Raw genomic sequence first — 27,906 nt, 5'->3', positions numbered from 1 at the left:
TCTTTGTGCTACTCATTGATATGCTTAATTTTGTATTTTAGTTATATGTGTACATTTTATCTCTTATCAGGTTATAAGACCTTTCAGGTCAGAGATTGTCTTATCTCTCTAGGTGTATTAGGCATTTAATAAATGTTTTTTTCAGTTTATCAACATAAAATAACCCCTCTACTTGGCCATCTTTCTTATTCTTCTTTCCTATATAAAATTCAAGTCCAACACGTTTCCTGGTATAAATATAGGTGCCAATTGGAACAGTACGCTATTCTAGGCATTAGAGGTAGAAAAAAAGTTTTTTATAAGAAATGAACCTTATCCTCATGGAACTTACAGTCTAATCATGGAGCTGAAACTCATATACAAATACTTGTAATCTATACTTTTAAAAAATCTATTTAATGGAAATATCACTTTTTGTCAGAGAAAAATGATAGGATTCATCTAGAAGATATTTGTAAATGTTTTTAAAGGGATGGGCAGGATTTAGCAGGGTAGATATAATAAAATGGGGAAGGAGAGGGAGAATAACATCCCAAGTGTAAAGAAAATCTTGACCAGAGGTAAAAACTCACTGGGATGTATTCAAAAGAGGAGTCCCATTTTTGGCTGAAAAATGTGCTATATGACCAAAAAAAAAATGGTCCATCTGAAAAGATTCACACAAAGTCAATAAATTAACACATGAAAAAGAAGACAAGTTTTTCAATTCTCTGAAACATTCCCTTTAAAAAAAATCCACGAAATGATTTTTAAAAAATGAAGCATCAGAAGAAACATGAAGTGCTGACAGATCTGCAAACATAAGTGCAATTTATTCAAGTTCCATGTGGCAAAAAAAAAAACCATTCAGTGTGTTTGCAAGTTTATTTTTTTCTTTGCTCTTTTCTGACATCAAGTGCTTTTTTGGCGTCTGCAATAAATACAAAGAAAAAAGCTTTGTTTTACTATTACACCAGTTTCTTCTGTGTTCAGATTTTCCGTGGAATCCTATAATTGGCAAAAATCTAAGGGATCTACTTTGAGATATTTATCCTTCCTTAAATCTTTTGCTAAAAATATGTACACTTGAAAGTAAATTTCAGTAAGTAGATTTGTAAGTGGATGAAGTTTGCTTGGAAATTGTACAGAATACATGCAAAGAGAACTCAGATCTCAAAAAAGTTATACCAACAAACACACACATGCGCGCGTGCACACACACACAGTGCATTTGTGTTATTTATTTCATTTTTTTCCTTTTCTCCCAAAAAAGGAAACTTAATTTTGATGATATGGTTTATGGTAGGGAACTAAGTGGATAGTTTGGGATATAACAAGGAGAGCTAGCGGGAAAAATGGTTTAATTCATTCATACTAAGAAATGACACAGTACAGCAGATAACTTATAAAGTATTTGGCAGCACAAAATGTCACTAGATAAGACAGATTCTAGGAGTAGTCTAAGGCAAAAAGCCAGCTTTCAAGGAAAGTCCAGATAATACACCAGACCCTGAGACAAGGGTTGTGGTTCCCTTGGTCAGAGTGCTCAATGAAGAAGCAGTCCAGTATCCTTGGTAATTCTCTTAGGGGAGAAATTTTAGTAATGGAGTCTGAGATCATTAATACTTTCAAAAGTAGTTTCCACTCATCTTCCAACCTTCTTTATCTCTGACTAGTTTCCTACTTCAAAATCTCAGTGACAACCTGAACTTCTCACTTTCCTTTACTCACTAGATCTTATCAAGTTGGATCATTTCTGCTATAATATAAAACATCCACTCCTCTCTTTCTAGTCATACATCCACCATGGTTCCCAAGTTCAAGCCATCATTATTTCTTTCCTGGATGATTGCCATATCCTTCTAGCTGTCCCATGTACCTTATGTCTCTCCCTATTCTAACCACCCTAACCATTCTAACTAAAGGGATTTTCTGAAAATATAGGACTGTCACACTCCATTAAATAATAAACTCCAACAACCCTGTGTTATCTCTAAGATGAAATAGACATTAGGTATTTAAAGCCTTTTGCAATCTGGTCCTAACCTACCTTTCCTACCCAATCTGGGCTTTTTGCTGTTCCTTACAATATGGTACCTTTTCATCTTTCTCTGCTCTTTCAGTGATTGTCTCCCATGCTTAAAATGGATTCATTCCTTCATTCCTAATTTCCTTTTGGGGGGGATCTCACTTATTTTGTATATACCTCTATATCCATCTATTTGTTGTCTCCCTTATTTAGATTATAATTTCCTTGGGGGAAGAGATTATTTCCTTTTTATCTTTGGATTTCCAGTGCAAGAGAACAGTTTGACATAGAATAGGTGCTTAACAAATGTTTTTAATTGGTCTCAAATTATCCGTTATTGTGTGTGTGTGTGTGTGTGTGTGTGTGTGTGTGTGTGTGTGTGTGTTATCAGCACCTACTGAAGATAAACCAGCTTCCCACTTAAGTCACTATATAGTTTTGGGGGGTAAGGAGTAGGCAACATCGGTATAATTAATTCATTTCCTAATTATTGATGTCAACCTATTGCCAGACAGTGGAAATGACCCAGTAGATGTGCCTACAACAGTAAAGATTTCATCTTACTTTTTAGGTTTCTTATAAGCATTACCTCATTTTGCTGAAAAAATTCTCTAGCAAACTGTACAGGTGTTAGTGGGCGACTATGTATGGAACGAAGGCAGTGATTTCAAGTAGGGGGAGATGTGTAAAGTAAGGAAAACATGTTAGATGTAAAATTAGAATTGTTATAACAGTTTGAGGATGTTTTAACATAGTCAAGTTGCTTCAGCTTTAGCTCTACAGATGAAGCAATCTTCCCAGACAAACATAACTGCTAGAATTTTTCATTTTGTTTTAAATTATTTTTAAAACCCTTACCTTCTGTCTTGGAATTCTAAGACAGAAGAGTAGTCATGGAAAGGAAATTGTGGTTAAGTGACTTGCTCAGGGTCACCCAGCTGGCAAAGGTCTGACGTCACATTTATACCCAGTACTCCTTGTCTCTAAGCCTGGATCTCTGTTCAGTGAGCCACCCACTCATCACTTTCATTTGCTCCCAATATCTTCTCAAATTTGATCATTTCTGCCATAGTTTATAATATCCATTCCTTTTCCCACATCCACCATGGTTCCCAAGTTCAAGCCCTCATTATTTCTTTCCTGGACTGTTTTGCAACTATTATCCTCCTACTTGCTCCATCTACCCTAGATCTCTCCCTAGTCCAAACATCCTCTAATGCACTAGCCAAGGTGATTCTGGAAGTATAGGACTGTCACACTCTACTAAACAACAAACTGCCCATTAAATTATTTTTAATATCATTTGTGAATTTGGCACAAGATCATTAACACTTAGAGCATGATTTTACTGTGTTTTCAGAAGATTTTCTTTTCATCTTAACATTTGTTGTTTTAAAATACTTGTCACATTCTTAAATGTGACAGGTGCAAAGATTTTACTAGCAGAATCTCTATAATTTTATCATGGAAATCAAAACTTTAATTTACCACCAGTTTTTATTATAATGTTTCTTTTCAATAAAGTATGGCTATCTCTGATCACTAGACTCTAAGAGGAACTTCAAAATTTATTGTTCCCTTAAATAATCTCTTTCTACATCTTTAACCACTGGTTATCATATGGTCATCATTTCTAGTACCGATTTCAGTGCTTGAATACCTGTACAAGGAAAGAATTCTGTTAGGTGCCTGGTGGGTATGTTCTAAGAGGCTATGGTTGATAGATGATTTTTTGGTCTATTAGCAATTAGTAAATACAGCACCAGACTAAAAAATAATCCCTTCCAGGATCACCCTTCACATCGGAGAGGCATTAACAGAAATAATTATGAGACACTGTTCACCAAGCTATCTCATAAATATGGATAGCAAAGGAAAGCAGAAATGACATATCAGGTATGTGCCAAACTTGTCTTCTTCCCTGAGGGGGTAGTAAATAAATTTCTTAAAAATGCAAATCTTCCTTCTAAACAAAATAAAAGGACCTTAAAGAACACTACTAAATATTTGGATTTATTAGATGGATTCAAGTAGTCTTATACTGGAAGTAGTAATCAGGGAAAGTAACATAAAGCACAAAATTCTAGAGAGACTCTAGCATAATGAAGAAAAAACTTTGAACTATTGGAGTTAAAAGCAATAGGAGACCCTTCCTTTGAAAAGTGTTTCACAGATATAAAAAATACACAGCAGCCTTTGAACTACTAAAAATTGATAGATATTAGTAGGTGGGAGAAATAGTATTATTGACCTCAGGAGGAAGAATTCCCATGATATTCTAGGGAGTGCACAGATAAAGATGGTACAGCTCCTTGCCCTTAAGGAGGTTATAGTCTTTAACTGAGAAGATGACATGTAAATAGATATATAAGAGAAAAAGAAAGTGAGTTGTTAGAAAAATAGGATTATGGGACAAGTCATAGGAGAAAGGAGAATACTTCTAACATAGGACAGAAAATATGTACAACTCATGTGTCATTGTGACTTTGGAATGTCATAGAATATCACAATGTTTAATTTGTTTAATTCAATTGAATTTCCAAAGTAGTGAATCTAATGGAAGAGGACTATATGTTATAACATGCATGCATTTCTATAGAAATCCACTAATATTTGGAAGGAAACATGGTGGGAAAATATTCATTTGAGTGAAGAAAGAAGGGAGAGGATAGATAGAGGTAGGAGAGAGAAAAATAACTGGGCATTTTACTACAAGCTACCAGGTCAAACACTAACTCCAGTATCTTCTCCTATCTAACTAGGAAGAACTGGTTAATAAAGTAGGGGTGACAGATTGTAGGAAAGTGATCGTACTATTTTGAAATTATGGCATGAGCAGGGAATACTGACCATTGTCAGAATGTGGATTTTTGACAACCATTTCAGAAATTTAGAGAAAAGTCAGATATGATCTCATTGCTTAGAGATTCTAAAAGGAATTCTAGCTCAATAAAGATGAGAGGGTCTAAGAAGTAAAATTCTGACAACTGGATTACAAACAAGCCTTAGAAGTGAAGAATGAAGGCATCTAAAGAATTCAGTTTTTCTGCAGGAACTCTGGAATTAATCCAAAGAGAGCAACCGGGAGAAGTGAGGTAAATAGAAATCATCTCATGTAAATACTTGTAAAATTACTGAGGATGTTAAACGTAGGGGGGAAAACACTCAAGAGTTAAATGACGATTGTCTCTAAATATCCAAAAGGTTTTTATGTGGTAGAGGAATTGAGCTTTTAACTCTTGGCCTCGGAAGACAGAATTAGGACTAATAAGAGTAATTTTTTTAACTGATTTGGGCCTGGAGTCAGGAAGACTTGAATTCAAAACTGCCCTTAGATACTTATTAACTTATTAATAACTGGGCAAATCATTTAACCATATTATCCTCGGTTTACTCATTTGTAAATTGAACTGGAGAAGGAAATAGCAAGCACACTAGTATTAGCCAAGAAAACCCCAATGGCATCCCAAAGAATTGGACACTGAATAACAACAAAACTTAACCAGTGTAGGAACCTCCTTCAGAAGAATCTTTCTTATAAATGAAAATCTGTACCTTCTCTACAACTTTTAGTCTTTTTTTTTTTTGCAACTTTTAGTCTTAAAGGTTTGACTGGGGTGACCACGTGTAAGCCCACAGTGAGGGCTCTTGAGTGCCCCCTCTGGCACATGTGCCATAAGTTTGTGGCCATAGCCCTATAGCATGATTTAGTAGATAGAATGCTAGGCTTGGAAAAGCTTGGTTTCAAATCCTCCATGTTTGAACATGGGCAAATCATTTAATCTCTTTGAACCTGTTTCTTCATCTACCAAATGTGCATATCTATGGTCACTAACAAACAAGCTTGATTACCAATGATCTATTTGGAAGTGCTTTCCCATGATATATTATTTAATAACATTAATAATTTCCTTGCATTAATTTTTCCCTCTGAGAAGATCTTCCTGGATGTTAGTATAATCTTAAAAATCTTAGAAGCATCTTATAAAAGTCTGTCATTTGAATGACAGTGTTTCTTGTCAAGAAAGAAACAGCATTTTTGTTGGTAGTGTGTTTTTTGCCTTAATTATCTTTTTAAGGTATATGTTATCTCAGAAAGTAGAACTCTAATCTTTTAAGGATCCAATTAATACTATAAAAGGTGGATATAATATGGATATAAATGTGATATGGATATGGATATAAATATGGATATAAAATGGATATAAATATGATGGCAAATTTATTGACAATTGCTTTAGTATTTTTTTAAAAAATCATTGTCACTGTGTTTACTTTGAAACAGAAGATTTTAAAGTGGTTTTAATGTTTGTTCATGAGTGTTCTTTTTATCTAAACAATTTCTGGTGAAAAAAAATTCCTCAATTTTTAAAAATAAGTACATATTCCAGAAGTTTTTTTATTTTTTAAGTACCATTTGTTCATCTATTAGCACTTTAAAAAGTAAAGGACAGCCATTATCAATGTCAATATCGAATTGTCTTTTACAAAAACATGGCAGGTTGTTAGTGCTGAGAGCAAAGATTACCTATGAGTTTTACACCTCTCACTAGGAAAATTTTCCTATGCCATGTATCTGTGGAGGCAGAAAAGCAGAGGGGAAAGATGTTAAACCCTGCAATAGAATGAAGGGAGAAAATAAGCCATTTCAAAGTAATTTTAAAAAGACATATGGGTTGATTGAAAATGGAGTGGGTGCCAGCTTTGAAGGGCCTGCTGATCTTCTGTCCTGTTATTTTCATTCCCAAGCCTAGGAAGCCATGCTCAAACAGAGGCAATTGGTCTTCTTCCTTTTGTCTTTCTCTCCTAGCTGTATTTTAAATACAGTCTCCTTCAGCACCAGCTAGAAAATCTTCTGTTCAGTTGTTTCCATAATTAGATGAAAGGCTGGTAGTAGGTTTTTATAACACCATTATTCTCGGTCACAATTTACCCTTTTGTGCTTGATTTCATTATTTTCTTTGCTTCAGTTTTCCTTCTTTCTTGAACTGCCTGGAGTGGGTAGGGCAGGGGGAATGAGCCTATTCCCACATAACGATAGTCATCTTATGGGCTGGCAGATAGAAGGATGCTTCAAAGCAGTGCTTAAGACCTTCCCGATTAGGACGCCATATTGTGCTTCCTGTTGGGGAATGATAAATGCTAGGGATTTCTTAAGAAGGTGAAAACAAAATGGTCATTCAAAGGGAGGCAACAGAAGGTACAGCATTCATCCAGAGGGGGCTTTGAATCCCTCCCAGTTAACAAATTCTATTGGCAGTGACATTGACACAAGGCAGAGTTGCTTATGGTAGATATTCTCATGTGTTTGCTGAGGGAAAGTTTAAAAGAAAAAAGGAAACACACCAAACTGGTTTTCAAAATCCTTTCAGGTCTAACCACATCAAAGACACTGGGTTGTCCAGAAGTTGGAGGATTAGCTGGAGCTGATGCATTAAATGTCCAGCTTGTTTGTCTTGGGAGGATCTTGTGCCCTTGGATTTTTCTTAAGTTGGCTTGGAAACCAACAAACTTTGACAACTTGGCAACTTGATTAGGGGATGGAGAGAAGGTCTCTTGTCATCTGGGTGCCTGCAAGAACAGGTGCTAAATCAGAACTGGCTTACTGGCTCAATTCACAGCCAGGGAAGCATTCCACTATTGAGCCCTGCTCTCATGAATGGCCACCTCCACAGCTGACTGCAGTTTCTATAGATAGTTTCTTATGGGGACAATGAAAGTAAGTGGGTCGGCCTAAGGCTAAATAAAAGTGCAGAAAATGAGTGTAACTTGGAGCCATATGGCACATAATCATGCTAAAGCCATCTCTGCTTGGACAAGCTGAGTACTTGGGGTACTAGAGTGATTGGAACACATAACAGGCTCCAGCAACGGGCCAATAAAAGTCACAGTCATGGAGAGAGTGGGACATTCTGGCTTTTCATTTAAAAATAAAAAAAAGAATGACCCTGCCCAACAAGTAGGACCACTCTCTTTTTCAGGAATGCCACCAAGTTTTCAACAAGCTATACCATACACACTCTCTAGAAAAGAAATCTTACTTTAAATGGCGGGGCAGGGGCAGGGGTAGACTCATTTATTGGGGATTGAACTTGATTTTCTTGTCCATTTTTTGCTAGTCTAGACTGAGGAAATGTTCTGGGCACAGCCCCATTATGAAGTTGGTAATGTAGCCAGAAATGGTGTTCTTCTGCTTCTTTCCTCGTTTTTTGTTTTTGTTTTTTTTTGGGGGGGGAGGGTTAGGGGGTGGGGATGAGGGTTGTGGTTGTTATTCATGCATTATGTAGGAAAAATGTCAAAAGTAAACAGTTAAAGTGGAGACAGTGGTCAAATCCTGCGTCTCTACTGGGGGCGGGGCGGGGCGGGGGGCGTACGGAACAAATAAAATGTGAAGTATAATAGTAGGGTCCCATGGGAAAGCGAGCTCTGTGATTGCGGGGTGGCAGGCAGGCGCTCTGCTCTGGGTGGGGGCAGTTCTGTCGCTGAGTCATGCGATAGGAGGGGGCCCTTTTCATTCTCACACACACACATCCTCTCTCCTGATGTCACCAATCTATTCTTCAGTGGGAGAATTGATTAGCATTCATCGGGAGCCTTTGCAGGGGAGAAAGAAAAGGAGGTTGAGAAAGGGAGACAGTGGAGGCAAAGGCGAAAGCCGGTGGCGGCCACGGAGCTGGCTCTTTCCCGTCCAGGCTACATTGAAACTTTAAGCACAATCGAGGGGAAGAATGGGTATTTTATAACTGGGATCCTTGGTGACGTATGGCTGACTGTTCCCTGGCAAGAGATCTTTATGGACCTGTAGCAGAGTGAAATTGAAGGCATCTGGGAAGGGACCGTAATCTACTGTAGAGGAGAACAGAGCCCCTCAATCACTGGCGCTGTAAATAAGAGACGGAGACGAGTCAGAGAGAAAGGGAATAGTGGAGGGGGGGAGCCTCGTTTGGGGGGAAGCGGGGTCAAAAGCATTTTTGGTGGATGGTATGAAGCCAGCCATGGAAACTGCAGCGGAGGAAAATACAGAACAAAGCCAAGAGAAAAAAGGTACCCAGAGCTCTAACAATAGCCTGTTTAAATCTTTTCATTGGGGGAGCTTTAAAAAGATTTAGGCTGCTTCTGTCACTCTTAGGACTTGCTCTTAAACAATCGTGACTGCATCTTCAGCCTGCGGGGATTTTTCCTTTTCTTCTTTTTTCATTTGCCTTTGAGGGTTGACTACAGATTAGTAGGGCAGCAGAGAACTCTGGGTTCTCATCTGAAATCTTTACCTACTTCCACCTTGAAAATAGTCTCAGAGAAGAATCCTTATTATCTGATTGATTAGAGAGACTGAGAAAACTGCCTGTGTTTCCCCCAACCTTTTTGTCTATTGCTCAGTTTCTGTGTGTTATGGGTTAAGGGACTCATGAGTCTTCATGATTCCTAAAGAGAGCAAAAATTTTGTTTTCTGCCAATGTAGAATGATAGAGAAACTGGACGATACAGAGCTGCATGCATTGGATGCCTTGTGAAACCCTCTTGTTTTTTCCAGTGATTTCAATGTTCTCTCATTGCTTTGACTACAGTGGAATCTCATGATTAAATGGCTTGCTATTCTACCAGTCGAATGTATGGTGGGTTAAATCATCTCTTTCGAAATAAATCACATAAATATGGGGGGGGGGGGGGTATTCTCCCCTTCCCCCAACCCCGCCTACTGCTACTCTTATCAAAAGGTTTTATGATGCTTTGTAGGAATTGGGGTGGAGAGGGGGAAGATAACGTTTTTTTCTGAAAAAGGAATCTTAGACCAAGGTTATGCTTCTATTGTCTTTAATGTCTTTAGTTTGGTAGAAGAAGGATAAACCAGTCCTAGTTAATCATTTTGAGATAAGAAAATGGCAGAGGAGAAAGGCATAATTAATCTCTGGGCTCCCTGGGTAATGGACTGATCACAAGCTGAACACTCTAAAGTGCAAATTCAGTCCCTGGCAGGTTACCACATCTCTGTGCAATATAATCTTGTCTCCGTTGATATGGTAGATTATTGAAGGAAGAGAAACCACCCTTTCAATATGAAGCTCAGTCTGTTACAGAGAATAAATCATATTAAGGTGGTTTATCATGTTATCATGATCCAATGATGCTTACTAAACTAGAGTAGTTTGATAGAATGGGGCCATTGGTGTGTATTACTAATTCATATTATGCTGATTAGGTAAAATATCAGTTAAATCATATTAGGGATTTTCTAATAAATAACATTTAATAATAGTTTTATACTGCAAGCTTAAATATAAGCTCAACAATATTTTTTTTAGTTTAGAAGAAGCTTTTTACATTCATCTATGAATGAAAAATAAAGCTGAAATGATAAAATAATGAAACCTGATCAGAGATCAATCCAATAGTAATAGAGCCTATCGAATATTCATAGAGTTGAAGGGCTGCGATTAAAGTTTAAAAATTCATTATCAAGATCATCAGAGATGAACATTTATTTTTCCTTTTGGAATATAATTGTATATAATTATATTTGGAACATAATCATCTTGTTATAGCTGATCTGAGGATGTCTTTAATATTGGGTTTTGGTTTTTCTTTTTTTTCCCCCTTTTTTAGTAATTTACCCCCAAAGAAGCTTCCTCTACTATAGCATCTATATATTTGAAATATGGCGTTTGCCAACAGCCAGAAAAACCATTGACTCCATAGGAAAATACCCTTTATGAGTCTCCCACAATCCCACAGAAGCAATTATGAGCCAGAAACCTGTATAAATTCCTAAACTCACAATGTTGTTTCTCAGTACACAAGCTGTTAGAATATCCTATGTCATATTTACCTATAACAATGGGGGGGGGCGCGGAAATCGGCTCCATTGGTAATCTATTGGCCTTGCTTCAGAACATCATTTATTTAATGGTTTTTGAAGATTCTTTTCTTTTCTTTTACATTTTTTGTATCATTTTATTCATTGTAACACATTGACACAAGCTGCTTCTGTAGACCCAACAAGTATTTGAAAACTAGTCAACTGGGGTTTGAGAGAGAAAACCTGAGATAAATTATAATTCATATATATGGGAGCTTGAAAATGACCAAAAATGCTAAAATTCGAGACACATTTCAAATAATGTGAAATGCTAAATCAGTGGATGTATTATCTGCACACTGGCCTTGTATGCCCAAATGAATAATAAGCACCAAGGTCAAGCCATTCATTTTGTTGATCCATAACAGTGGGGGGTTGTGATTGGTAAAGAAACCACCATAAATGTTAGACTGGAAAGAGGCCCAACTATCCATCTTCATTTAGACAAGCACATCAAGCAAGTTCGTGTGCCGATTGCACAAAATCAAATCCCACAAAACTGTTTTCTTTGTGGTGTCTTGAATTAATAGATCCCCCTCTGTATAGAGGGAGGGGAAAGGGGAGAGAGTGCATTAGATGCCTACAATTTAAATGTTATTTCAAAGGTGATTAGGGAAATCATTCTTTTTATTATGTTAAGATTAACTTTTATTCCCATCAGAACAAGAGTCTACAAATTACCCATTATCTAAACCTGTGGAACATCTTTAGAGCATATTTTATTTCTAGTGATTTTTATTATTAAATTTAGCTTTCTAAATTCCATCCCTCCACATTTGGCTTTCAATGCATAATTGTCCTGTGTTCCTCCTTTCCTTTCCCTTCTAGTCCAAAGATCTTTGGTGGAAATGCTTCAGTCTTTTCTTCTTCCTCCTCTTATTATTACTGGCACTTCGCTAGATTCCCAGTAAAGGTCTCTATTATTATAGTGTATATTTACTATCCAAATACATTTTGCTTTCTAGGTTTACATGGTGTTCTCAGTCATTAGTTCTTCTTCTCTAACCCTTCTTTTAGACCTCACTAGCCAGCCTAAGTAGGAATATTCAGCCCAGCTAGTGGGATTTTTTCTTCTTCCTCTAAAAAGAGTCAGTTTCTTTTAAGTATCACCAGAATGACTGTTTACAACTACCACCACATCACCTCTGTCCCTCCACTCCCTCCCTACCCCACAAGGATGGCAGTAATTTAAAAAACTAATCTCCTTGTTAAACAAACTTATTGTAGAAGTGCCTGAGTTTAGAAATATTTATATAACTTTTGCTATTGAAAAATTACGGAATGATGAAAATCCATTTGATGTTGAGCAGATTTTTTTAAATTGGGCTGAAAATGCCTAGTTTTGACAGATTATGTTTTCAATTTTCAGGCCTTAAATTGGATCAGAATGGGGGGCAACCAGGTGACTCAGTGGATAGAGAGCCAGGCCTGGAGACAAGAAGTCCTGGGTTCAAATCAGGATTCAGACATATTCCAGCTATACGACCCTGGGCAAGCCTTTTAACCCTCATTGCCTAGCCCTTACTGCTCTTCTGCCTTGGATTCAATACACAGTATTAATTCTAAGACTGAAGTTACAGGGTTTGGGGTTGTTTTTTTTTTTTAATTAGATTACAATGGGATGACCAAACAAGTAGAGTCATTGAAATAAAATCCATGGGCAGAATGAAATGCCTTTTGTAATTCAGCATATTTCCTGAGAAATAGACACCCAGTAATAGAGAGGTTGAGGAATTTTGTTTCCACTTATTTAAGAACATTATGTTTTTTACAATTAAATGTACTCTGAGCCTCTGAAATTGCTGAGGTCTTTTGTGCATAATCACAGACTAGGAAAAAAAGTAAACATAGATATAATTTTATTGCACTGAAGTATAGAGGGTCCAAATTTTTATGCATTGTTATGAATAAAATCCAAACATCTATGCTGGAAATTTGTTTTTATTATAGGCTAATAAGGAACTTATGGGGCCTTACTGTTCACTCATGGAGTTAGGAGGGTCAAGCCTCTGGGCATCCTTGTTTTAAGTGAGAGTCAGGGACTCTCTGCATCAAATTGATTTCTTTACTATGTAGGAAAACAAATGTGGGAAATTAGAAACACCTAATCATTAAACATTGATTTTTAACACATTCAAAATAGGAAACAAATTCAAGTGATCCTTGAATTCCTTACCAATCTTTAATATTAATTTTATAGAACTAAATGTAATTTTATGATGTAGTAAAAAAACAATAAAAGGCATTTAAAACAACTAGATAATATTTTCCTCTGCATTTGCTGCTAGGGTGGGAGATTTGGAGACCTAATGTCTTAAGCTGAAGAACTAAGGAAACATATTATATATATATATAATATGTTATATTATATATGTATATAATATAAGGAAACATATTATATTATCCTTGGGATATAATTCCTCTTAAACTGAAGAACTAAGCAAAAATATATATGTGTGTATGTATGTTTATAAATATTTTTAAACCAGCAATATTCCACAGTGCCCATTTATTAGAATACTGAGAGGGTTTTTTTTTACATCTTTTTTATTTAATCTTACTAAGGTCTCATATAAAGATTTTCTGATATCATTTTACCTAACCTGTGACTATGGCGCTTTCACCAAGGAGGCACTGGACATCTGGTGAATCTTACTGTATATAAGAAAACAGCATGGTGCCCCAGATGGTACTGGGCGTATGCATATAACATGGCTTTGTAAAAGTAGAAATTTCAAGGAGAAAGGACTTCTATAAGCCATTGCTTCTATCTCCCACATATCTAACATTACATTCCAAGCTATATTTTTCTGTACTTGGATTTGTTACATCTTCCATTTCCACTAGGAAAGTCATTCTGACATTTCCTGGTATTGAGCAGAATTTTGTCCCCTTTTCAAAAGGGGGATAACATGATGCCAGTATTACCCTCCACCTTCCTTTTTTCATTATTTAGCTTAATGAGAAAATTATTTAGAAAATGATCTCAAATAAGATCTTTGAACATGTGCAAACATCTAGTGCTATGTCAAGGCAATGATGTAATGAATTGTTGCTGTCCTTCAAGGATGATGTTATTTCCCCAGTTAATGAGACTCATCTCCCTCCCACCTCACAGTTGATGATTGATCTGTGGGAACTCCTTGTAATAAAAAAGCAAACATTTGTGACGTAGGCTAGATTAGAAGGGTCGAGCAAAATTAACATGTCCTTGCAGATTCACTTCATGGTAATGGCCTCGTTGGTTCTGTGTTCTTGCAGAATGGCCAACTGCCTCAATACTTTAAACTGGTTTTATAAAAGGCATTAGATGAGAGCTCCAGATATGAAGTCCAGAGAGAGGAGGGTTCTAATCCCAAATCCAACACTTACATGCTCTGTGCCCCTCTCTAATGGGAGTAATCATTGTTTAACCCTTATTTTCGGTCTTAGTAATGACTCTTAAGGCAGAAGAGCAAGTGCTAGAAATGAGATGAAGTGAGATAACTAAAGAGCTAAGAAGTCTGTGAGGTTAGATTTGAACCCAGTTCTTCCTGCCTCTAGACTTGATGCTTTATCCATTATGCCACCAACTTTCCCTGAGAAGGGTACTAATCTTGTATTACTTATTTCCCAGGATTTTTGTGAGGATTGCCCTTTACACACTATAGCTTCCCAAGCCTGTGAGAAGCCTCAAGGTAGGAAGATAGAAAAAGGATAGAAGTTCTGGATGCCGCGAAGGGTATGGGGGAGCCAAGTTCGAGATGTCAAAAATGAGACAGAGATCAGTTATTATTAATATCTTGGAGCCCCAGCCATGCTCTGATCAATGGACGTCACTGGAAGGCTATTTTCCGTCCAGAGATCCCAATTTAACACTTCACCGGTCAGAGGATGATATAGCTCAGCTGGGAGAATGAATAGAGAATGATAGGAAGAATTAGAGAATGCTAGGTATTAGCACTGGAAAAGAAAGAGACACGTGGCCGAAGGCCAGGCCTCAGGTAGAGATAGAGAGGAGAGAGAAAGGTGGAAAGACAGTGTTGAGCAAACCTGTGAGATTGTCCAAGAAGAAGCCAGAGATAGCCACGGCTCCCTATTTAATCTCTTTGATATGCAAATGTACTCAATACATATTGATAAGTTACATAGTATCCCAATACATATTGATGAGTTACATAGTGTATTGCCATTGGATAATTGCAAATTACGACAAGGTGAAGGTAGAGTTTTTATCCTCAGGTGAGTGAGACAAAGGGAAGCAGGGTTTCGCGCCCTAACTCCAGCCACGCTGCAAACAGAGTTCATTGCCATGCGCAGAATGGCCATGTGCCCACACACAATCCTTGCCTCTTAATTAGACATATGGGCTGGACTGCTACACACACCCAAAGCATTGCATAAATAAGGAGTGGTTTGTGGTTGAGGCTGTGTGCTCTGTTCAAAATAATGGACTTAAAAGTAGGAAAGATCTGCTCTAAGACTAGCTTTGTGACCCCCCCCCCTTAAGTCAATTCTTATGTGCCTTAGTTTCCTGATCTGTAAAAATGAAGATACCTCTCATGAATTACTTCACAGCCTTGTGAGAATTAAATGAGATAATACATGAAAAGTGTTTTGCAAGCTTTAATGTCCTATGTGAAAGTCAGCTCTTTTGTTAATAGTAGCAGAGTGTTAAATAGTCTTGGAGGAAATTACACACAAGGCTTCCTGTATTAATTACCATTAGAGTAATTTTTGCCACTGGTGGCCTGCTGAGTCGGCAGTAAGGAATGTCCACTAGGAGAATAATGATCTCTGCCTAGGGCAGTTGTATGAATTATTCCAGAGGATGAACTAAGGGGTCAGCTGGTTACGAAACTGGAATAACATATATTTGAAGTTGCAGCATTTATTTACTGTGTGTCACCTGTGTACCGGACCCTTTCACTTTCCTTTTCAAAAACTGAAGCAACTCACCAAAAATATGGGCTTGATATGTGTTTCCTTCAGGAACCATCATTAGAAAATAAGCTATTCATTTTCAAAAGCATCATCTTTGTCTCTTTATTGCCTATAGTTAGATAAATTCCCACACTTTAGTAATGGAACTATGGAGTTGTGTTACTCCACTTTAAAAACCCCAGGTTCTCAGTAAAGGCAAATTAAGGGGGCAGCTATGGCCCAGTGAAATGAGAACCAGACCTAGAGAGGGGAAGTACTGGGTTCAAATGTGAACCAGATACTTCCTAGCTCCTGTGACTGGGCAAATCACAATCCCTTTGCTCTTCTGCCTTGGAACCAATACTAAGTATTGGTTCTAAGATGGAAGGCAAGGGTTTAAAAAAAGATAAATTGAAAAACAAAAGCTCTCATACTTTTAACTTTTCACTTTATTTTGAATTTCCCTTTGATGTATAGTCAAAATAGAATATGTTTCCAGAAGGCAAGGGTTATCTCATTAGCATAGTGAAGCACTAGAACACATAGAAAGCACTTAATACATAACACTTGTTGACTGATTTGAGGAAGGCAAAAAAGAGACATTTCCTCTGTAAGTCCCCTAAAACTCTTAATTCTTGTAAACATTCCATATTACAAATGGTGCTTTTGACTTGAGTCATTCAAAAAGCTTCAGCCTAAACAAGTGTGTCTTTGAGTATATCGACTTTCTAAGAGAATATTTTTGGGTTGAGTTTTTAAAAATTGAATTTGTATGTGGCACTTGAGTTGGAATCTTTTCTTTCCTCCTATGGAGCTAAAAGTAGCATTTCTCTCTTCCCACCTTCCATACCTTCAAACGATCTCTAGACCATCTGTTCATTCTCTCTCTGTCTCTCTGTCTTTCTGTCTCTCTGTCTCTCTCTGTCTCTCTCTCTCTCTCTCTCTCTCTCTCTCTGTCTCTGTCTCTGTCTCTGTCTCTGTCTCTGTCTCTGCCTCTGTCTGTGTCTCTGTCTATCTGTCTCTCTCTCTCAAAAGCAGTTTTTAAGAAAAATGCACTTGAGGAATAAATGCAAAGTAGAGATAGTGACTTTAGAACCAGGTTAGGGGTGATTGGAAGAATCTGCTAGGGTAGATCAACCCAGCTCCTTGGAAGCTTTCTACTTTTACTGAGTATCCTTGCTGACTGAGTTCTAAGCAACCTTGTTTCTACACTGTTGAAGGAGTGTAAATGCTGTCAGCCCCCTCTATGTTTTGGCTCCCTAGAACAAAGCCCTACTTTAATCATAGTGTCTTTGTTCCCTACCATCAACTGTTCAGTTGTTTCAGTCGTGTCCTGCTCTTCATGACCCTATTTGGAGTTTTCTTGGCAAAGATACTGGATTAGTTTGTCATTTGCTTCTCCCACTCATTTATAGGTGAGGAAACTAAGGCAAACAGAGTTAAACTTGCCCAGCATCACCCAGCTGGAAAGTATCTGAGGACAGTTTTTAACTCGACAGGTGGGGAACTCTTTATCTATCCATTGCAACACCTCTTTGCTCCTATGATCAACATGTATCCCTAATTCTAGGATAAATCGTAGCCTTGGAATTAACTTGGAATCCAGCCAAGAGGACTTCTAGAAGTCAGGTTCTGACTTTTAATAGCATGGTTTTTGCTTCTGGGAAATAAAGCCCATCTTGTATTCATTTTGTTGTTAGCCTTAGTCTACATGACCTTAACCTAAGATTCCCAATCCTGAAATTCCCAGCGTATATACTGGCCATGAGCATGAAGTAACAAGTAGGAAGAATGAGAAGCCCTGAGATAGAACCGGGCTCATATCAACCCAGTTGGGCCATGATTTATGCTTGTGAGAGCATCTTTGTGGGGTTAGTGTAAGGAAAGCATTTTGTAAACCACGAAGTATTGTACAAATGTAATGAGCAAGACTATATCCCATCAGAGAATTCTAAGTAAAGATTCTATAATTCCATTCTGAGTTTTAGGATAGATAAGAGGCAGGATAAAGGATAGAGAGAACTGGCCTTATAATCTGGAAAACTTGAATTCAAGTCCTTTTTCTTTCACAAACTAGTTGTATGGCCACAGCCAAGTCACTTGATTTGATAAATCATTTGTTGATTTATGTGTGTATATGTGTGTGTGTGTGTGCACGCGCGTGTGTGTGTGTCACAGATATAGTATATATACAATATGTATATATATTAAGATCAGGAAAGGGAGTTTTGACACTGGGAATTCCCTTCAAAGAAATGAAAGGTCTGGATTTCCTTTGTGGGCTCTCCCATCCAAAAAAGTAATGAGATATTATTGTCTTTGTTGAAATTCGCAGGAAAAGATGCTGTGTTGGAAAGGGCATGGGATTTGGAATCAATCAACAGGCATTTACTAAATGTTTACTATCTGTGCCAGGTGCTGTGCTAAGTAGTATGAATACAAATACAAGTAGAAAGAAATAAAGCCCCACTCTCAAGGAGCTCACAATTTAATGGGGAAAGACTACGCCATAAAAGAAAGGTGAAGAGGAAGTGAGGGTGGCATGGTAGGGGACATCTTAAGTGCAGCCTGGCAATTAAAGAGACCTGGGTAGTCTGGGCATCTTTTAATTGGAGGTCCTGAGAGGACTCATCCAATCAGAGGGGAAAGGAGTTGAGGCTACTCCCAATGTCTGAATTCTAAGCTTTGAATGAGACTTCAGGATGAAGATCTGGGGCATGGGAGCCTGAAGATGAATGAGCATCAGAGCATCCAGGTCAAAATTCTGCCTCTGACACCATGTGACCTTGGACAAGCACTTTATCTCTCTCCACCTATGGAATGAGGGGGTGCCCTCTGTGGACTTGCTTATTTTTAAAAATCAGGCATTTCCCTTTGTCTTTATTTCCCTGTCTTACCTAGAACTCCATTTTAGGGGACAGTCTCCCCCAAAATGAGAGTTTAGAAGGATTTAGAAATGTTGTATTGCCCAGGCTCATCTCCACTTCTTGGTGTAAAAACATGTTTCAGGAAACTCATCTTATTGACCTGGGCTTCTAAAAGCATAACCAGTTTGGCAAGATCCATTTTCTGGGTGCATAAATCTTGTTATTCCTCTCAGAGAAATATTTTTAGCAGCTCAGTGCCTGATAGCAGTGCTGCCATACACAGAGATGATCTCTATTTGACATCCTATCATTCTTCTTTTGATATGTATAGAAGACAGATTCCAAAAGTCTATATTCTCAGTAAATGTTGTACTCAGCTCAGAGATTCTTCACTTCTTGGGGTATTCCCTTTGTCATTATGAATACCACAAATGGGGCACAGAGTCAGATGCAATGAAAAGCCACAAAGCAACAAGACTTATGAACTCCTTAAAGTAGGGTTTATTAAAAATTCACAATTTCAAAAAATGCTAAATTTTAGAGATTAATAGGAAAAAAATCTATTTTCCCATCCAAGTTTTCAGATCCCCTGAAATCATATCTATCTACCTTATTGATCTATGTCCCTTGAGGAAAGTGTTATCCTCAGGATAAAAATCCTACTCTAGTAAGAAAAGTCTCCTAGGTTCTCTTCTTAATTTTTTAGGGAATTGAATCCTTATCCTATCCTAGGATTCGGATCATTTAATTTAAAGCTATGTGGGACCTTAAATTCACAGAATTTTACAACTAACATTGTCAAAGGTAATCTAGTTCAAATTTTGCACTTCTGGATGAGAAAACCGGAGCAGGATAATTAAGAAGTTTAAATCATAATGCAATAATAAGTAACTATAGGAGGGGGGGGGGCAGCTGCATAGCTCAGTAGATTGAGAGCCAGGCCTGGAGACTGGAGGTCCTAGGTTCAAATCTGGCCTCAGACACTTCCCAGCTGTGTGACCCTGGGCAAGTCACTTAATCCCCATTGCCCAGCCCTTACCACTCTTCTGCCTTAGAACCAATTCACAGTATTGATTTCAAGATGGAAGGTAAGGGTTTTAATAAATAAATAATAAAATAAAAATAAAAGTAAGGCAAGGGTTTTATTAAAAAAAATAATAATAAGTGACTGTGACTAGAACCAAGACAAGAACCATGACTAGAACCCAAGTCTTTGAATTCAGTCTAATTCTCTTTCTACTATACCAGCACTGTATTGTTTACTGCCTAGTATCTCCCAGTGTAATCTTGCTTACCATATAAATGAATAGAAGAGGGGAAAGAGGCCAATTTTGAAGGCAGAATTAATCAAGAAAATTGGGAGATTCTAGCCTTAGTTGGACAATGCTACTAAAGGAACAGATGAAAAACTAGGTTCCCTTACTGTTTTCTGATTCCATTCTCCACATTGCTATTGCCTCTGGATAGCTAATACATAAGGGGTAGAGACCCATCCCCAAACGGTTAGACAAAATGTTCTATGTCCTGATATCTTTGTGAGTGTGAATACCTTTTTTATTGAGCTATGGAATCAATTTATAAAGAGACACTCCAACAAAATAAGCATGATTCTAGGAGCTTTAAATTGTAGGAGAATTTTAGAAGGTCCCCACTCCAGAGAAGTCCAGCTCCTCACTGGAAGATTTTGGTTCATAAGTTAAGGATTCCAGTTGAAGCCATACTCCTGAGAGAGTGTGGCTTTGAGAGGAAGACGGAATTTCTCCCTCTTTCTGATCTCCACCTGCTTCTTCCATTGACCTTGTCATCAGGGAGAAATGTAGGAGAGAATACATCTAGCCAGGAATGGAGAGAAACCCAACGAGAACAAATGTTGGCAAAGAACACAGACAGATGGATAAAGGAGGATGGCCACCCCAGAAAAGAAACAGCTTCAGGGACTGTGAACCCCTCCTCTTTCCCACTCCCAGTGGCAGAGAGAATTCTGACCATTGTGGGTAGGCAGGCGTTGATCTTGAGAGTCCCAGAGCATCACTAAAGGGGTTGGAGAAAAAGAGCCCTGAGGTCAGGACTGATGAGGTCTTTTTTACCACGTGTCTTCTACTTGTTTGCCTGACTACTTTTGTACTGGAAGCACACCTTCTTCAAGGACTCTGTGTTTTCAAGAGGAGTGCCCCCATCCTTTGTCTGGGCTGGAGAGGTTTTCTGTCAACGGTTCTTGTACTCCAACTTGGACAAAATGTTTGGTATCAACTGCTCTTAACTATACCTGATTAGGAAATTTTGCCAAAATGCCATTGATGCTCTTGACTAATTATGAATAGGAAATACATGGGTGAGAGTTCATGAATGGCAGTACCTGAAACTCCTACCCCTGCCAGTTACCTCTAGATCTCTTAAAAGAGAAGTACTGAAGGAACTCCCACCCAAGAATACCAGGGGCACTTGGCATAATAGATTTAAAGGGCTTATCACAATGTGGCTTTTTGCCTTCAAAGATCCATAGAGATGTGTGTAGAGGGGTCTGGGTATATAATCTATACATACAACCTGTATATTACAGTCTATATATGTATACATATAATATGTGTTTGTATTTAAACATATATAGGTAGATACATAATATATAGATGGATAGATAGATAGACAGATGAACGGATGGATAGACAGGTAGAGAGATGGAAAGATAGATAGATAGATAGATAGATAGATAGATAGATAGATAGATAGATAGATAGAAAGAAAAGGATATAATATACATATATATTTATATAATCTCCAGGGAAGGATGATAGCTAAGAACTTCAAGCAACAAGCTTATGAAGGTCTTTAAAAGATATGCTCTTTTCAGTAATTTCAAGGAAAACTTAGCAAGAAAATTATCAGGACTCAAAGAGAAATATGAATTTGAAAAGTACTCTGAGAAGGAGACTACAGTGTTCACTGGCTACCCACAGTATTTTATTACAATAACAGAAATTCATCTACTAATTATTTGTAGATCCTGCTAAGAAAAGTATATGGATTTATCCATGATAAATGTAGAAAAAGAAGAAAAACTAGGGATGATGGGTTTTTTAAAAGGCTTTGTTTCTCTAGGAATAATTCATTAGTTCTATTCTTATCCCAAAATACCATTTTCCCCTTTCCCCACCTCTTTTTCTTCCTTTTTTCTGTTTTATCTCCTTTCCATCACAAGTCCCTCTGAGACTCTTTACTACAAGGCACCAGAGAAGGTACTAGAAAAGGATAATACTTAAATCTCCCTAAATCTGGCCGAGAGAGCTATCCAGAATTTGGGACTGTGGATTTTGCCAAAAATGCTCTGGGATTAGGCAGAATATTTAATCTGGCAAAACTCTTGCTTTGCTCTCTTTGATCCAGATAAATCTGCCTCCTGACTACTTTTCACACATGATATTCCTTCTTATGTGCCCATGGTCTGGTCTTGCTCCACACTCCACCTCCCCTCCCACCCAAGCCTGTAATGCCCTCTCCTCAATTCTCCCTCTTAGAATCTCTTCTTGTTATTGTTCGTGACCCTAATTGGGGTTTTCTTAGCAGAGATACTGGAGTGTTTGCCATTTCCTTTTTTGGCTCATTTTATTTGATAAGAAAACCAAGGGAAACAGGATTAAGTGAACTTGCCCAGAGTCACACAACTAGGAAGTGTCTGAGGCCAGATTTGAACTCTGGTCTTCCTGACTTGAAACCCCGCACTCTATCCACTACACCACCTAGATACTCCCTTAGAATCTCTAGTTTAGTTTCCTTCATTTCTCAGCTCAGGCATTGGCTACTTTGTGCATAAGGTCCATATCCTCAGTAGCTAAGGCTAGGGCTGTCACCTCTCAAAAAGTAACTTAATATTTATTTTGTATGTGCTTCTATGAGATTGTATCTCTAAAGTAGAAAGGGACCTTAGTGGGCTTCTAGCCCCAAACCCTCATTTTGCTGTTGAGGAAACTAAGGGATAAAGAAGTTATGATCTGACCAAGGTCATACAAGTAATAAGTAATAGTGTTCAGGTTTTGAATTCAGAACCTCTGATTCCAAATCCAATACTCTTTCCAATGCAATCTTACTGCCTCATATGTGGGTATTAATCCTGTTATGAAATATAATTCCCTCAAAGTAATAAGTTCTTGATTTTTTATTTTTGTAGCCCTAAAGAGACCACATAGTATATTGCAGTAATGTCAAATTTCAATAGATTTGGGGCCAATAAAGCATATGTTGGGCAACTAAGTGGGCCAGGAGTCTAGAAGATCATCTTCTTGAATTGAAGTCTGACCTCAGACAGGATTTGTGTGACCCTGGTGAAGTCATTTAATCCTGTTTCCTCCATTTCCTCATCTGTAAAATGAGCTCCAGAAGGAAATGGCAAAACTACTCTAGGATCTTTGTCAAGAAATCTCCAAATGGAGTCCAAGGGGTCAGACAGGACTGAAACAGCTCACCAGCCACAACAATAACAGCAACAGCAAAAGCATGCATTCCTCTAGCAGCATATTGACTTTAACAACTATAAAAGAGTAGCTCTGGTCTAATGGAATTTGTGTATTTTGTTAAATACTTCCCATTAACATTTTGGTGTGCTGGAGCTACAATTTGGCAGCGAACGTATCTGGTAGCCTGCTCTAGAGCCTCATGGTCCCTGACTCTTTGCCGCTTCCCTTCTGTCCTCAGCTAGGCTGCCAGGTGTCTCCCAAATGGTAATGGTTGCTGCTAATTACAATGATCATCATTGTGGAAGACATTGTTATCACTCTGTCCAAATGTTTCTAGAACTCGGAAGTACGTTTTTGCCCTCGTAGGCTCTTGGGGATGGCAGACACAGACCAAGTTTACAGCTTGGGGAGGGAGAAGATACTTGGAAGGAACCATGAAATCACACCATAACATTTTGAAGTCTCCAACCTATCCGCAAGGCAATCTTGCTCTGGCATCATGGGCTAGAGCCAATATCTTATCAAAGAAACTACTCCTTTGTTGCTAATACAAATTTGACATATTTACAGGAGCTGACACAGATTTGGAAAGGGCTAAATGATGACCTTCCTTGTTAGCTAATTGGAAGAGAACAGTATAAAATGTCCTCATGAATGAATTTATGAAAATTTACCTCTGTGGATGCCATTAATCGCCTCAGCTGACCTTAGAATTTATAAAAAAGCATTGAGGAAAATCGTTTTATCACAAGCTGAGTTTTGTTTCAGAAGAGTGTCTGCCTTTTTTTTTTTTTTGATGGGGGTTAGAGAAATGAGAAGGGTTGATAGAGGGAAAGGGAAGAGCAAACTTTTTAAGGTGGAGCCAAGAAGACACTGGAACTTTTATCAGGGCACTTATTGACCAAGTTTTATTAGGCAAGTTTTACCCTTTTAAGTTGGGTCAAATGGGTGATGTTTGGATAATGAACCCTCAGCAGCTTGTGTTTTAGATCTTTGCTTTTCTTTAGAGACCTAGACTGAGCAGATGAATTAAATACTAAAACAAGTCTTTGCTGGAGAGGGAAACACTGACTTTTTCCCACCTGAAATTGGCAGTGATCACCAGACCAGAAATGGAAATTGGCAGGTACCACTGGATGTACGAGAGTTCAAGGCCACACCAGTACCGGCATGTGCCAGCACTGAGAGACAGTGTTAGTCCTTTGAGCGCTCCAGGTAAATAAAGCGTTGAGATGGATTCTAAGTAGAGAGTCAAGTAGCTGGTTTGTGGTAGTTCTAACAGTTTCTTCACTTTACATGTTTTATGATTTGTTTTACCTGGCTTTCAAAAGAATCTTCTTTAATTAATTTAAAATAATTCTTTAGAAACTCTTACCTTCCATCTTAGAATCAATATTACCCAATACTATGTATTGATTCTAAGGCAGAAGAGCTGTAAGGGCTAGGGGATGGGGGTCAAGTGACTTGCCCAGGGTCACCCAGCTAGGAAGTGACTGAGGCCAGACTTGAGTCCAGGACCTCCTGTCTGTGGGTCTAGCTCTCACTTCACTGAGCCACCCAGCTGCCCCCAAAATTATCTTAAGGCAAAGGTTTGACCATCTTTAGTTCCCTCGTTTAAAAAAAGGGGTGGGGGAGGCAAAACTTCATTAGCTCCCTAGTGCCTCTAAGAGCAAATATAAGTTCCTTAGTTTGCTCTTTAAGACCTAACTCTGACCCACCTTTCCAAACTTATTTCCAAGTGCATTCGGCTGTTTTCTAACTCAGCATTCCATCCCCCACTGGGGGTGAGGTGCATTTGCACAAGCCTCAAGTCTGTTTCTCTTCATCTCTACCTTTCAGGCTTCCTTGCCTTTCTTGCAGTTTTAAACATGCACAATATATAAAATGCACATATCCGATGTGTATGCTTAGAGCATTCTTCTCTTCTTGCAAGGTTCTGCTGAGGAGCCCTTTCTCTGGGAAGCCTTTCTCTAACTAGGCGCCCCGCTCCTCAGGGTTAGTGGTCTCTGCCTCCAGAGATGGTAAGATGCTGGCTTAGATTTTCAGGTACTTTTTGGTTTCTAGAGCCGCCCCCCCACCCCACCCCACCCCCACCCCCACACCCCCCATGGACTGTCCGCTCCTTACAGCCGGAAGGGATTCTTTGCTTTGTTTGTTTGTTTTTGTCTTGTTCCTGGTGCTTTGTGGGGAAGGGTCAGCTCACTGATGACTGGAGCCTGTGATGCTCCAGCTCCTCCGGAACTTCCCATCTCAATCCGCCCATCGCCTGAAGCACTGACAAGGAGTCCTTCCACCCTTTGCTCCTTGTCTAGTGAGTCCATGCCAAAGGCAGGCTTTGCCCTCAGTTCTGCCTGACCCCAGGTTGGCCCTCTTTTCCTGCCCCTCCACGTTCTGTTCCCTAATTAGATCACCATTGGTGGGTCGCACTCGGAGAGGCAGGAGCCATGCTCGGAAGCACCAGCTGGGAAACAATCCCGCCTCCCGGAGATCAAGGCTGGCCGGAAAAGGGGAAACAGAAGCCTGAGAAAAGGAAGCGGCTTCGTTGTTTTCTCAGTTATCCTCCTGCGCGGTGTCTCATTTCTCTTTTCTACCCACCCCCAAGTGGAGTGGAAATCTCAGAGCCTCCGGGCCCCCGGACCTGTTTGGGGAGATCTAAAGAAGGAAGAGCTCCTGGCCTTTGGGACTGGCTCCCAACTTCTCTTTCTTCTCCAGGTCTCACGTGCTGCACAGCTCGTAACCTACCTGCCTCGGTCGACTTCATTACAATATGGTATATTCTTTCCACCCTGGAGCTGAATTCTGCTACTAAAAATACGGGGGAAAGACACAGATGACAGTCCTGAAATAGGAGCACAGATTTGTCATAAATAGGACTTTTTTCTTTCCGTATCTTTTACGAAAGAGATTGGGATTGTAGTTAGAGGGCCGAAGCCCAAATTGCACTGCACAGTCTCTAAGTGAAATATAAATTGTCGAAATCCCAAACATGTCATCAATTCAAGCTGTTCTGTGTCAACGTTGAACTGTCAGATCATGTTTACAAGAGAATCTGGAGATACCTCGGAGCCACCCTTTGGCCCCTTTTTCGCTCTCTAGAAAAGCTTAGGTCCCTGATGTTCAGAAATGAGACAGAATAGGAGGCTCACTCCAAACCCTTCCCTTCTGTCGTGTCAGTTCTAAGAGGCTGCAGGGGACAGGTAACAGGGCTCAAGTGATTTACTTGCTCAGGGCTACACAGCTTGGAAGTGATTAGAGGCCAGATTTGAACCAAGGTCCTTCGGACTCCAAGCCTGGTCCTTTAGCTGCTGTGTTACCTAGCTGCCCCTGGAGCCCAAGCTTTGAGGGAAATCTGCTAGGCAAGAATAGAAGCAGTCAGGGTTTTAGCACTTGGTGTGAAGGATAACTTGGAATTTACATTAAGTTTAAGGTTTATAAAGTGCTTTTCTAACATTTGACACTAGCTATGACCCTTGGCCAGTCTCTTAACCCTGCTTGCCTCAGTTTCCTCATCTGTAAAATGAGCTGGAGAAAGAAATGGAAAACCCTTCTAGTAAACCCCAAATTGGGTTACCAGGAGTCAGACATGACTGAGAACAGCTAAACATCAGCACCAAATGACTGCTGTTATTTATGTCATAACCCTGTGAGGTAGATCCATTATCATCCCCATTTTATAGGTAAGAAAATTGAGAAAAAGTCAGTTGCCAGAGTCATATGGAGAGTCTCTGAGGGTAAGTTTGAACTTCCAGTCCAGCGCTTCCACTGGCCAAGCTGCTCCTCAAGGTAAAGGTCCCAAAGTTAGCAGTGGCTGGTTGAGAAAATGGAGCCATTTAAAACCATGTTGGGGGGAGAGGGAGGAACGTGCCTGTTGAGGTTCCTGTGAGGCTCTAAATGCTGAATTTAGAGAAGGAAAAATGAAGACGGGCTCTTAATTGGATGGGAAAAAAGACATCGTTCTTTCCATCAGTGCTTTGAAATGTGCCTTCTCCTTTGTCCAGAGGTATTTGTATTTATGTATTTGGACGAAGCCTCAGACCGCTATATTCCTGGTTTCTTTCCCTGAATCCTTTCTCAAGACTTCAACAAGCAGTATTCTCTCATCTCTGAGGGGGGGAGAGCTCTAACCTTGCCTTCACAAGGGGGGCTCAAAAGAAAAACAGCTTTTTCTTTGCTAAATAAAATGCTGCAATTGAAAGATTCATAAGAAGGAAGGAAAGAAAATGGGATCATCAGGGAACTAGTTATATTGCACGTCAGAATCAAATGAACAGCATCCTTCCTCAGCATATTAAAAGTAATATCAAGGGGAGCCCAGTGGTTTGAGAGAGGAAGCCCTAAGTTCATATCTGGTCTCAGACACTTCCCAGCTGTGTGACCTTGGGCAAGTCCCTTAACCCCCATTGCCTATCCTTACTGCTCTTCTGCCTAAAAACCAATACACAGTATTGATTCCGAGGCAGAAGGTAAGGGTTAATAAAAAGAATCATCCTATCAATGTCTTCCCAAACTCTTGAGAATCTAGGCACAAATAATCCTCCCTTTTGGATGAAATAACCTGGAAAAGCATACCCTTGTATAAAGTTCAATGCAGCAATCATTCATTCATCAGGACCTCAAGATGAATCATTCATCATGTCAATAGGATTCCCCAGACTAAAGGAAAGAGTTCCTGCCCTCAAGGATCTTACATTCTGTTCGACAAGCCATAAAACGATGTGTGTTGTACAGAATTGCCCGGGTTCATCTTTTCAGTACATCAAAGCATGTTGCTCCAAAAGTATAGGAACTGAAGTTCCTTCCTACTTCCCTAGAGATTGTTTTTTTTTC

At 39.0% G+C, this 27,906-nt stretch overlaps 1 protein-coding gene across 4 annotated transcripts in view; it reads left to right on the top strand.

Moving 5' to 3' along the window:
- GPM6B (glycoprotein M6B) overlaps positions 1 to 27,906 on the top strand; it is a 207,475-nt gene that overhangs the window by 140,628 nt on the left and 38,941 nt on the right. For 2 of the 4 annotated variants that reach the window (XM_007500909.3, XM_007500912.3), the window contains exon 1: positions 8,412 to 9,052. The exons of the other annotated variants lie outside the window; for them this stretch is intronic. In XM_007500909.3, the coding sequence (XP_007500971.1) occupies positions 8,992 to 9,052 (61 nt within the window). In that variant the 5' untranslated portion in view covers positions 8,412 to 8,991. Of the gene's footprint in view, positions 1 to 8,411; positions 9,053 to 27,906 lie in introns of those variants that run through there. 4 annotated transcript variants of the gene reach the window in all.

Source organism: Monodelphis domestica, chromosome 8 (genome assembly GCF_027887165.1).
Source record: "Monodelphis domestica isolate mMonDom1 chromosome 8, mMonDom1.pri, whole genome shotgun sequence".
Taxonomy (NCBI): domain Eukaryota; kingdom Metazoa; phylum Chordata; class Mammalia; order Didelphimorphia; family Didelphidae; genus Monodelphis; species Monodelphis domestica.
This window is presented reverse-complemented; position numbering and strand designations above follow the sequence as displayed.